Source organism: Xiphophorus couchianus, chromosome 9, assembly GCF_001444195.1.
Source record: "Xiphophorus couchianus chromosome 9, X_couchianus-1.0, whole genome shotgun sequence".
NCBI lineage: Eukaryota > Metazoa > Chordata > Actinopteri > Cyprinodontiformes > Poeciliidae > Xiphophorus > Xiphophorus couchianus.
In genome coordinates, this window is record NC_040236.1 from 31,318,688 (window position 1) to 31,330,804 (window position 12,117).

General features: G+C 36.0%; 1 protein-coding gene across 15 annotated transcripts in view; it reads left to right on the plus strand.

Annotated features, from left to right (window-relative positions):
* The window catches only part of lrrc7 (leucine rich repeat containing 7), a 142,558-nt gene that overhangs the window by 81,989 nt on the left and 48,452 nt on the right, over positions 1-12,117 (plus strand). For all 15 annotated transcript variants that reach the window (XM_028028248.1, XM_028028249.1, XM_028028245.1 and 12 more), the window contains 3 exons: positions 5,641-5,843; positions 9,989-10,106; positions 11,402-11,480. In XM_028028248.1, coding sequence (XP_027884049.1) covers positions 5,655-5,843; positions 9,989-10,106; positions 11,402-11,480 — 386 coding nt within the window. In that variant the 5' untranslated portion in view covers positions 5,641-5,654. The remainder of the gene's footprint in view (positions 1-5,640; positions 5,844-9,988; positions 10,107-11,401; positions 11,481-12,117) is intronic.

The following is a 12,117-nucleotide window of genomic DNA, read 5'->3' on the forward strand; positions in this document are numbered from 1 at the left end:
TTCCAGCTCATCCTTCATGACAGATGTGTCTTCTTCTGTTTTGTTTTTGCATGGATTGGGCCATGAATTTGTCTTCAGCCAAAACTACTTTTACTGACATTGTGTTAGCACAGAGACCTAACCTATGGAAGAGGATTAGGGCCAAAGAGAAAAAGAAAATAATAATTCTGACTATTGTGACTTTAATCTCAGAATTCTTACTTAGATTTTTCAGAATCAAAGTCAGAATTTTGAGATCAAAGGTAGAATTCTGATAAAAATTTACAGAATTCTGAATTTATCATCAGGATTCTGAGAAAGTCTAAATTCCAACAATAGGAAAGTTGGATTTCTGAGGGGAAAAAAGTAAGAATTTTGAGATTAAAGTCAGAATTTTGAGATCAGAGACAGAGTTCTGAGAAAACTTGTCAGAATTCTGAGAAAGTCAGAATTCCAGCAATAGGAATGTTGGATTTCTGAGGGGAAAAAAGTAAGAATTTTGAGATTAAAGTCAGAATTTTGAGATCAGAGACAGAGTTCTGAGAAAACTTGTCAGAATTCTGAGAAAGTCAGAATTCCAGCAATAGGAATGTTGGACTTTTGAGGGAAAAAAGTAGAAATTCTGAGATTTAAGTGAGAATTTTGAGATTAAAGTCAGAATTTTGTAATCAAAGGCAGAATTCTGAGAAATTTTGAAATTATCGTCAGAATTCTGCCAAACAAGTCAGGATTTTGAGATCAAAGGCAGAATTCTCAAAAAATAGTCAGAATTTTTAGGAAAAATTTTCCGGAATTCTGAAATAAACATCATAATTCTCAGAAAACCCCCCAGAAATAAATCAGAATTTTTTTTTCCAGTGGCCCTAATCCTCTTCTGTACTAACCAGATCTTATCTGAAGAAAACTTTGTAATAAAATTTTATGTTGTATGATAACGTGCTACATGGTCCTGAAGCAGTTCACATATGTAATTTTCTAAATTGCGCTACATGAAACAAACCTGCATACATCAGTAGAGTCACTTTGACTCAGCGGTGTTAAAATTAGTAATTAGAGATCTGACAGGAGATAAGGGTAGGAGTGGGTGAGTAACGACTGGCTTGCAGCGATTTCCAAACTAATAAAAATCATCACACATCTGCATTACGGAGCATTTCTCTCGCCGTTGTCTATCTGGGCACCTGTCTATTTGTCAACTGGTTTATCCACTCAGTGTTACCAGACAGAACAAACTAACTGCATGTCACACCTATTCATCCATTTCTCATTGGATTTTCATTTTTATCCTCGCTGTCACTGTCACAAGAAATCATAAAGTAAGTGAGCTTGTGTGCCTGGATGTTTCTGGTTCTCTCAGAGTTGTGTGTGTGTGTGTGTGTGTGTGTGTGTGTGTGTGTGTGTGTGTGTGTGTGTGTGTGTGTGTGTGTGTGTGTGTGATGGTTTAATTGTGAGTGATTGCAGGAGCCCGGCTCAGCTCTGATTCAGGTGCTATAAAAGCGTCTGGTGTAGCCGGCTCTACTTTAAGCGCAACCGAATGTGGAGCGGTCGCCCACTGAGTGAGCGCTCCTGTTTTATGACAGAGAGAGTGAATAAAAATACACCCGGCTCCTGGGAGACGGTCTCCATGGCAGCAGTTACTGTGGCAACAACAGGGCCGCACGTGAAGCGGTGGCTGTCATGGCGCTCAGGGGAATTCACCCTGTCAGGCTGCTGGAGGACAGAACACACACACGGAGAGAGAGAGAGAAGAAAAAGTACTATTTGTTTTTAAAAACAAAGATAAGAGTGAAAGATCACTAGAGGTGACAAACAGGAAGTACACAAATGTCAAAATGCTAACTGCTAACTAGCTTTTGTTGAGTTTTTTTCTCAAAATTCTGCCTTTGAGCTCAAAATCGTGACTTTAAATTAATTCAGTTTTCTATATTAGTTACAGTTTATTTGTAATCTAACCTGTATTTACAGAATCACCCAAAATATTAGGTTTGTTTTCCTTTTATCTGAGTAATTTTATTATGAAGTATTTCTGCTCTTACTTGAGTGAAATTTCTGAATTTTCAACCCACTGAGTGAGAAACAAACATGTTTTAACCAAAACATTCACCAGACACAGACACACCTGCAGTTTTTGTTAAAGTTTATAAGTTTTTTATTGAAAGAAACGGAATTGTAAAATTTTCTTTTGCCTTATTTTGTTATTTTTTGTTACTTATATGAATTATTGTGATTTTGGTCCTTAAATGACCTAAATTTCCACTTTACATTTTGTTCCGTCTGATGATGTCATTGTTAAACATTAAATGATTGATAATTTGATCAGTTACTCAGTACTTGTGTAGACATTTTACCAAATACTTTTTTACTTGAGTCATTTCTTGGTTGGCTACTTTTTACCTTTACTTGAGTAAAAATACGTCGAAGAAGTTCTACCTTTACTTGAGGTTTTGGGTTCTCTGCTCCTCCAATAAAAAGCCTTCGGTTCACACAGGAAGTTCTTCTCTGTTGCAGTTACCAGAGTTTTGACATCAGGGTTTGGACTTGGCCATTGTTGAGCTGTTCTGTTGTTTCAGTTTTTCCTCCAGCAGCTGCTGCTTTTCTGTCAGGATCGGCTTTGTTCTCAGTAAAATATTCCTGAGGGCGAATACTCCAGTTGCTGTGATGCTGCATTGCTGCTCCTTCAGTTTTACCTTCGGTCTCTCTGTCCTCTCTGGTGATTGCCCTACTTGCCTATTTTCTGTCTTTGTTGCCCTGTTTGTCCTTAATAAGTCCCTCTTTTTGTTGAATTAGAAACATTATTAAGCAGAAAATGATAGGATTTTCCCTGTTATGCCATAAGTTGCCATTTATTTGCAGTGCATGACATAGAAGACAAAAGATAGATAGATAGATAGCATTTATTGTCATTGAACAGAATTCAACGAAATTTCCATTGCAGCTCCCGTGCAAAAGGTCAAATATATACAGTATAAATAAACAAACACACAATAATAATAATAACAATATATACAACTAAATTAACTAAAGGCACTCAACCACACCAAAGCCTTGTATTAATGTTTAGCTGCATTCAGACCCTATCTGTGTTACCATTACAAATGTGCTCAAAACTTTGTAAATATTCTCCTAATGTTGAAAAAAAAAATTGTAATTGCGGTGTTTACATAAAACAAGTAACCCAATTATTCATGCAATTTACGATCCTTCTGCTACTTCCTGGCGTCGTCGTCTTCATGGTTTGCGCCAGTGGCAACATGTGACTTCTGTGATGCAACAAAGTGTTTTCATTGCAGTTTTTGAAGATTTAGTTGCTTGTTTTAAGTCAATAATTCCTTAAATTTGATGAAAAAGTACTTGCTCCATTGTCAGATAAATTCACTTATAACATGTGAAAGATATTTTGTTGTAACTGAATTCATCTGCCAGTGGAACTAGAACTTTTTCTACAATTTTAAGGAATTGTTGCATCCTATATTTTGCTGAAAAAATTGCATGTTAGTTAGTCTTGTCTTATTTCAAGTACTGAGATATTTGCACTAAAAACTAGACAAAAAATATTTGGTAAGATTTTATGTTTTTTCAGTGTAAATGGATTTCACCTGTAATGTAATTTCAGCAAATGCTTTATAGAATATAAGTGATCAAACAAGCATCATGAAGATAAATAAACTAGAGATAGGCGGATCACTAAATCATCAAAATTATTGACAAACTAATTAAAATAAAACTTGAATGAAAACAAGCTCATATTTCTTGCTGCAAGTTTATTGTAAGTTAATTTTGTCTTATTTAAATTTAGCTAAGTTATTTGTACTGAAAACTAGAGAAAAATACTTGGTAATATTTTTAGCAGACGGTCCAGCAAGCCAACAGTTTCCACGTTTATCAAAGCAGTAAATCTCCGGGTTCAACGCCGACACTGACAGTGATTGCAGTTAAGGAAGAAGTCGGGTTGCATCTTCTTTTGCCCCCATGACTCCTTCTTCTTCACATCTGATGATCAAAAAACAAAATCACGGCGGCATTTGGACATGATTTGACCACTGTTCTTTTCAAAAGATCCGGCATTAAAGCCGTTTGGGTTTCATGAACGTTTTGGGCGTGAAGCGATAAATCTTGGTGATGAATCCCCACTGGAGGTTGTTAATATGCACGCTTAGCCTACTTCTGCCATTCAGCCAGCAGCTTTTCAAACACAGTTGTGGAACAGAGTGATGTTGTCACAGAATCACAAAAGATCTATTTTAATTATATCTCTGGTGTAATTATACGGCTTGTTGCATGAAAAGAGCGATTGTGTGCGTCTGTCGAGGAGTCGAGCCTCAGCCTGCTTTGAGCCGGGTAACTGCTGGTTTACGGCGGTTTTCTCCGTCATGCATCTGTTTCCCAGTTTTACACCTCATTTCAGGCTCTCTCAAATACAGTTTGATTTCACATTTGTGCCCTGAAGGTTGAGTTCACTTTGTTTCCTCTGTTAAAGCTGCAGTGAGTACGTATTTATTAAAACTGTCACCATGTTGTGATAAAAGAGCGTGAGAAAGACAATCTTTGAAAAAACCCAAGCTGCAGTTTGCTAAAATGCAATGTTCTCAATAAAGGAGGAAGGTCTCAACACTGTCAATCATGCTTGTGTATGCACTGCTCAGTGTATTAAGGGTGGAGAAACAACTTACTCTTTCAGGAAAACATCATCAGTGGCTATGCTATCTAGCGTAAGCATTCATAGCAGGTTATATTGTGATGAGCCAGCTGTAGCTTAGCAAAGAATAAGCGAGAGGGTGAGCGTGAGAGTGATTGACAGCGCTAAGATGTGCCTCCTGTCTCCGATTGGTTATTTCTAGTTAGCATTTGGAGACCATTAACTAGAGCTCAATTTTTTTCACAGATTTTCCGTCTCATGCTATATTATCACGACAAAGTGACAGTTTAAACAAATATGTAACAAATCTGTTTTTTATTAAAGTTATATACTGCAGCTTTAAAGAAAATGACCACATTTTTGCTCTGTGTCGCTCAAGTCCTGTGTCCTGTTCCTGTTGTTACACTGGCTCAAACTTTAAAAAAAAAAAAAAAGAGAAGTATTTGGGGGGAGGTTATACTAAAAATGTCATAAAAATACTTGTCCTGTTAGAACCAGAGCAGTTAAAAAACATTTTAAAGTACTTGTCCCACTGGCAGATTATTTCACCTGTAACAAAACATTGTTCCCACGTTATAAATGAAATAATCTGTCAGTGCAACTGGAACTTCTTCATCAATATTAAGAAATTATTTATTTAAAACAATCTCTTAAATTTTGCTGAAAAATTACTTGTAAATTAGTTTTGTCTTTTTTCAAGTGCACTAAGATGTTTGCTCTACAAACTAAACCAAAATTACTTGGTAAGATTTTGTGTTTTTGCAGTGTACTGTTACTAAGAGCCAATCCCAGATTATTATAACCAAGAAAGAGTCCCAATGTCATTGTTGTATTTTAATGGTAATATTTTTAATGTGAGAATTTGCACTGAATGAAAGATTAAAGATTTATTTTTAACACCTCAGTCTGAATTAATGCAACTCAAATATACCTTATGGCTTTTAACACCAGCTCAATCTTTTTTATGATTATCTTTTGAAATAAATCTATAAAATTAAACATCTCCCATCTCTTGTTTTTTACAGTGCAGTGTCTGGAGATGACCACCAAACGGAAGCTGATTGGCCGGCTGGTGCCGTGCCGCTGTTTCCGTGGTGAAGAGGAAGTGATCTCAGTGCTGGACTACTCTCACTGCAGCCTTCAGCAGGTCCCAAAGGAAATATTCAGTTTCGAGAGAACCTTAGAGGAACTCTACCTGGACGCCAACCAGATCGAAGAACTACCCAAGGTGAGCACCTGTTCACCTGGTTTTGCTCCAATTTCTGTTTCTCAATCTAAAACCATTTCGTATAAAGTCCTGTTAAATTCATCTTGCAAGTAGCAGCTTTTATCTTGATTAGTGGTGGACCTCTGTAGGTATTTCTAATCAAATTAATGTAATTGATTTATTGCATTTACCGTATTGTTCGGACTATAAGCCGCTACTTTTCCCCCACACTTTGAACCGTGCCTCTTACAGCCCGGTGCGGCTTTTCTGTGGATTTTTCTTCAACCGCCAGGGGGCTCTCTAGCAGGAAGTGAATCATTGGAAGTCAAAATTGAAAATCAAAGAAGAAAGTGCTAATTTTCCTGTAGAACAAGCACATGCTAGCAGCAGGCACGACTGAGAAATGTTTTCAAACTCATACCCGCTCATCATGCAAACCACACGAAGAAGTTCATATGATCCCGCTTTTAAGTTGAAGGCTCTCGATCTGGCAGTAGGAGGGCTGAGTCCTTAATATATCCAGCTGATTTATTAAGGACGCAGTGGAAAACCGAGAGCGGTGGAGATACCAGCGGCTTATGTGTACGCTTCCAGTTTCTTTAGTTTTTTAATTGTAGATGCGGCTTATAGTAATGTGGGCCCTATCGTCCCGTAAATACGGTAATCATATTTTAATTGGAAATCATATATCAACAACATAAGCTACATTTTGAATTCTGAAACCCATTTGTGCTGCTGAATTATTTAGGTTATTCAACCATCAGATTGGTGTAAAATTACATTATACTGATTCATTTTATAAGTGTTTCGGGTACTTTTTTCTAAGAATTTTGAGTTTCTTAAGTTTTTTTTTTCTCAGAATAATTTTTTTTCAGTTTTTTATCACAGAATTTTTACTTTAATTTCAGATTGTGAGTTTTGGTCTCACATTCTGAGTTAAGAGTCATAATTGTGAGGGGAAAAAAGTAATCTCAAAATTTTGAGTTGCGTGTCAGAATTCTGAAAATAGTCTCAATTCTCAGAAAAAGAATCAGAATTCTGAGAATAAAGTCAGAATATTTTGGTTGAGAATCCTCCTTTTTTCAGCTCCTTTGGTTCTCAGTTGGAATAATTGGTGGTGTTGGTATCCTGTTCATCTGCGATGGAAGGATGGTGGGTTTTCTGTCCCGACCCACTTGGAGGAAACCCCAAAGCAGAGGCAGAAAATACTTTAGGGACTGTTTATCCCATGTGGTTTGAGAAATGAGCCGAAAAGTGAAGCTGGGGAGGAGAGAAGATGGTTTCCTCTCCTGGATTTCTGTGCAACTTGGTTAGATATTCATGCGTTTGAAAAGTCAAGTTAAGTATTCACCTAAATGGGAATCTGTAACAAGACTTAAGACAGCTCAGTGACCATTCAGTCTGAGAAAACAAAAAATTTCACATTCTAATCAAAATGTGTCTGCAGATGTTCAGAGTTTCACTTGTAAAAAATATATATATATATATATATTAACATTTCCTTCCACTTGTTTTGCTTTCGCTGCAAAAGCAAAATCTTTCCAAGTGTGTTTGGTCTAGTGCAAATATCTTGGTACACTTGAAATAAGGCAACGCGTACTTACAAGTAACTTTTCAGCAAGACAGAGGAGCTTGTGTTGAGTCAGTAATTCCATAAAATTGACAAAAAAGAATAGTTATGGAAATATGTCTTGTTATAAGTGAATAGAGCAAAGCGTCTTTTGGTCATTGTTAAGGAATTATTGACTTAAAACAAGCCTGTAGCTCTGAAAAGTTTCAGAGATATCCCTTCTAATATCTCAAGGAGAATTAAAGGTGCTGTTTATAAGCGGGCTGTCACATGTATTGGTATTCTGTCCTGGTTTAAATGACAAAGATGGTGAATTGGATTTCTAAACTTAGCCTGCTTGGATGGAGACCAACTAATAGGTCTTTGTGAGAGGCAGGCCAAACGTGCATTTAACTGAATAAATAAAGAGTCTGCTCGGCCGTGACAACGTGTGCCAAGATTGTGTTTAGCCGCTGATTGATGGGCCTTTATAAGTGAGTTGGACAGACCTTTTCATGTGTTTGAGTATGGCCCGGTGTGAGCCATCATTTTCACTTATTTCAGTTGCTGAAGAGCTGAATGTGACTGTGGCAATGCTGCTAAGATTTGGACAAATAAAATCAATACAGACGTTTGATTTGTCCACGACTTCAACCAATATATTTACTATTTAAAGGGAAAGTATTATAGAAAATCTAAATTTTTGAGCTTTACATCATGTGATAATGTGATTCCTTCATCAAATGCATGCTTGTTTGAGAAATCCTTTAGCAACAGTAGCAACCGTTAATCTGTGCAAAACACCTGAGGGCTCCTCCTTCAGACTAGCCAGCAGCAATTAGCAAACACCTGGTGGATCCGTACATCCGCTGAGCTCGTTATACGAGCTACTTCTCAGAGAAACGCTGGGGAAAATGTTGATAGAAGATTAACAGAGGAGCCATGTTGTGATGACTTCCTGAAGGCGGAGTTTCAGAAAGAACAGAAGCTTCTTAAAGAGACAGAGGCCCAATTGTAAGGCTTTAAATTACAGAGTCAAATTTCTTATGTCATATTTGGTTTATTTTTATAAACAACCCAAGGTGACATAGTTACTTGTTTGTGCTATAAAATGTGATTTATCTATTTATTTATTTATGTATTTATTTGTCTATTTATTCATCTATTTATTTATTTACGTATTTATATATTTATTTATAAATGTATTTATTTATCAATTTGTTTATTTTCTGTAATTTCCTTAACTTTTCCATACATGAGTCAAAAAGAATATAAATACACCAAATGAACCAATTTCTTCTTTTGTTTCATTACAATAAATAAATGCTACAAAAATTGACAGTGAAATTTAATAAGTGAATTAGATATTTTTTTCTTACTGAATAAATGCACTCGCATTAAAAACGTTTTCCCCCATTTATTATTCAGAACATTTCGTCAGTCCGGTCGGATGACAAAGGACTGTCATTATGTCCTTTAGATTTCAGTTCTGCTTTCTTCCTCAGTGATTTTGAGTGATTTGGGCATTTTTGCATAATATATGTAGATCTGCATATTGGTTTCATGTCTCTGGAAAATTTATTTTACATGCCGAAATTATTGTATGGATTATAGTTTAGTGTAAATTCTGCGTGGAGTAACAAATTCAGAAAATCTATGAATTGCTGCAGTAAATTAAATTAAATTTCCGTAAAGCTGAAACAGTGGAGAGATGAGGAAAAAATGTTTAAACAACCAACCAAATGGTAAAATGACCAAAATCTGTCTGGTGGTTTGAAAGTCCCAGTTGAAATTTTGGTTTGTGCCTTTTAGTGAGACATTTCTTCACTTATTTTTAGGGAAATTACTAAAGAATTCACCATAACATTTAGCCAATTTCTGATCTTTATATTTCTTTCTTTGAAGGAGTGAAAACTAATTTGTAGCAGCTCTCAAATATAAATTCTTCAGGCTTCCTAAAAGTTTCTAGTAGGCTACTGAGAGATTCTACTACTGCGCGATCTTAATAAAATAAAATAAATAAAAAAGTGAGATTTGGTTTGAAAATATTTTTACAATATTTGAATTGGATTTATATTTGCTTTATTGCATTTTTAGCAACATTTTTTGATGACCTTCTTGTGAGAAATATTAGTTATGTCATTAGCAACTCGTATCTATTTGTGTTTTGTTATACTCAACATTTTAATATTACTAAAATATGAAATACTTAAATCCTCTGAGTAAAAACTGTGTTTTTATGAATTAATTTTCAGTGATACAACATATTTGTTGATGAATTTGGTTAAGTAATTTTTCACCTTTTCATGGTATTTAGAAAATTTAAACCCTCTAAAATGTTTATCTATGCTCTTTTCACCATTATGTATGCTGCATTTCCTCATACATAATACTGAATGCTGCTTCTTTTTATTACTCTTTTGTCCTCCAGGACAACTGTATGGAGAAAATTAAATCTGCATTATTTATGAGAAGAAGCAGCTAGACAGACCAGCTTATCCAAGCCTGCAGCAAACTTTCAGTACTCTGTCTGGTTATGTGGCGTTCTGTTTGATGTCTGTTTGACTTTTTCATGCGATTAAAATATTCTTTTCTTCTCCATTGTTTTCTCTCACAGCAACTCTTCCAGTGCCAGGCCCTAAAGAAGCTGAGTTTGCCTGATAACGACCTTTCCAATCTTCCCACCACCATCGCCAGCCTGGTTAACCTCAAAGAGTTAGACATTAGTAAAAACGGTAAGGTGCAAAAACAAATACGCTGGCTAAATTTACAAAACGATCTGTAGTTGTTATATTAACCTTCCAAACCTCTCAGGTCTTCTGCTTCTGGAACCAAACATGAAGAAACAGCATTTATCTTCTATGCACCACAAATCTGGAACAAGCTTCCAGAAAACCTAAAAACTGCTGAAACACTGAGCTCCTTTAAATCTATACCTAAAAACCCACCTGTTTAGAGTTTCTTTTGAATCATAATAAATGAAACAATAATCACATTTTGAAGTGTAACGATGATTTTTGATGATGGCGCTCAACAAAATGTAATGTTTGCTACTAGCTTCACAATTGGTGGCTCTATATGTTTTTGACTACTTTTTAAAGCACTTTGAATTGCCTTGCTGCTGAAATGTGCTATTGACCCCTTCCATGTTATTGTTTACATGCGGAAGTTTTGCGCATGCACAGAAATTTGGAGGGCAAAAAGACTAGACTTTTACTTTCGATAGAACGACTTTAACTAAATGAAACCCGGAGATGTAGGTACGACTAATTTAGTGCTATGCGCCACAGCAAAGGAAAAAGTAATGCAGAAAAACCGCTGAAGAACAACTCAAAACCACTTTTTTTCTCGCTCTCTGTGTCGACTACGCCACACACACACGGACTCGTTGCCATGGCAACTGACAACATTGCCGCTTTATGTTTCAGGATTCAACACCAAGAAACACTCAAACACAAAGAACAGAACATTCAGTACCTTACAGGTTTATGTTTTTAGGTTTGATGTTTGTTTTGCGATTATTAATAAGCAATACCTGTGGTAGATTACCTACCGCTGCTAATAGCTAAGCTAACACAGCGGTGGTTAATTAGCTAATTTAAACACCTGGTCTACTGATGATCTGTCAGAGTTGGTGTTTAGGTTTCCTGTTTTACTTTTGTAACTGAACCAAAACACACAGAATTCTGCAGCACATCTACATGTTAAGGTTCTCATAGTCATGCTAGCATAACCAGCCTACTTTCCTCGCTCTCGCGGTTCTCTTTCTGACCTTATCTAGTTGTTGTAGTGTTGCAAAGCACTGCGTGCCTTTTAATTTTATATATCAGGCATGCATTTACATTTTAGAGCGTTGTATTGATAACTTAACAGCTGAAACCAATGCTAATCATCGTTAGCCTGCAGCTTTTTGCCTTCCAGTAGGGAGATTGGGGCGGGATCTTGGATGCATGACATCACACTGCAACGGGTCTATACAAATAAACTTGATTGATTGATTGGAGCTTGATATTATGATTCACTCCAACAGGAATCCAGGAGTTTCCAGATAATATAAAATGCTGTAAAGGCCTGTCTGTGGTAGAAGCTAGCGTCAACCCCATTACCAAGTAAGATCCAAATACTTTCTATCTCTACAAACCTGAATCTTTCTCTTTATCCTGGTTTGACTGAAACAACTGCAGCTTATTGTAATGCTTCTACTTAGCAGCTTGGGGAAAGTCTTGCTAAATAACTCAGAAGTATCTTTAAAATAAGTTTCTTTAACTTCCTGAAGGAAAAAATGTTTCTTTAAATCTTGTAGACATAAAATCTGTACACTTATAGCCTCGATATTGAAGTATGGATCCGCCGCAGGGTTTACAAAGTACAAAGTTTTTAAAAGCGCCCTAAAAAACTACAATGTCTGCATTGTGTATGGTAGAATCACAAAAATCACTAAGGAGAGCAATGATTGACAATTACAAGAAAAAAGTGAAGCAGCTTTTGACTTGGATTCTTTCTAGATAGTTGCCTTCATTCTTGAGGTTTTCAATTCAGATAAAAATGAATTTAAAAGAATAGTTGCTGTTTGTTGGGCAACTGTGGCTTGAAAGAAAGTTGTGGGTTTAATTCCAGTTTCCAAAAACACAAATACTATATTTGGTCTAGTTTCTAGTGTAAACTTATTAGTACACTTGAAATAAGACGAAACAAAATTTTAAATAACTTTTAAAGGAGCTTGTTTCAAGTAAATAATTCTTCAAT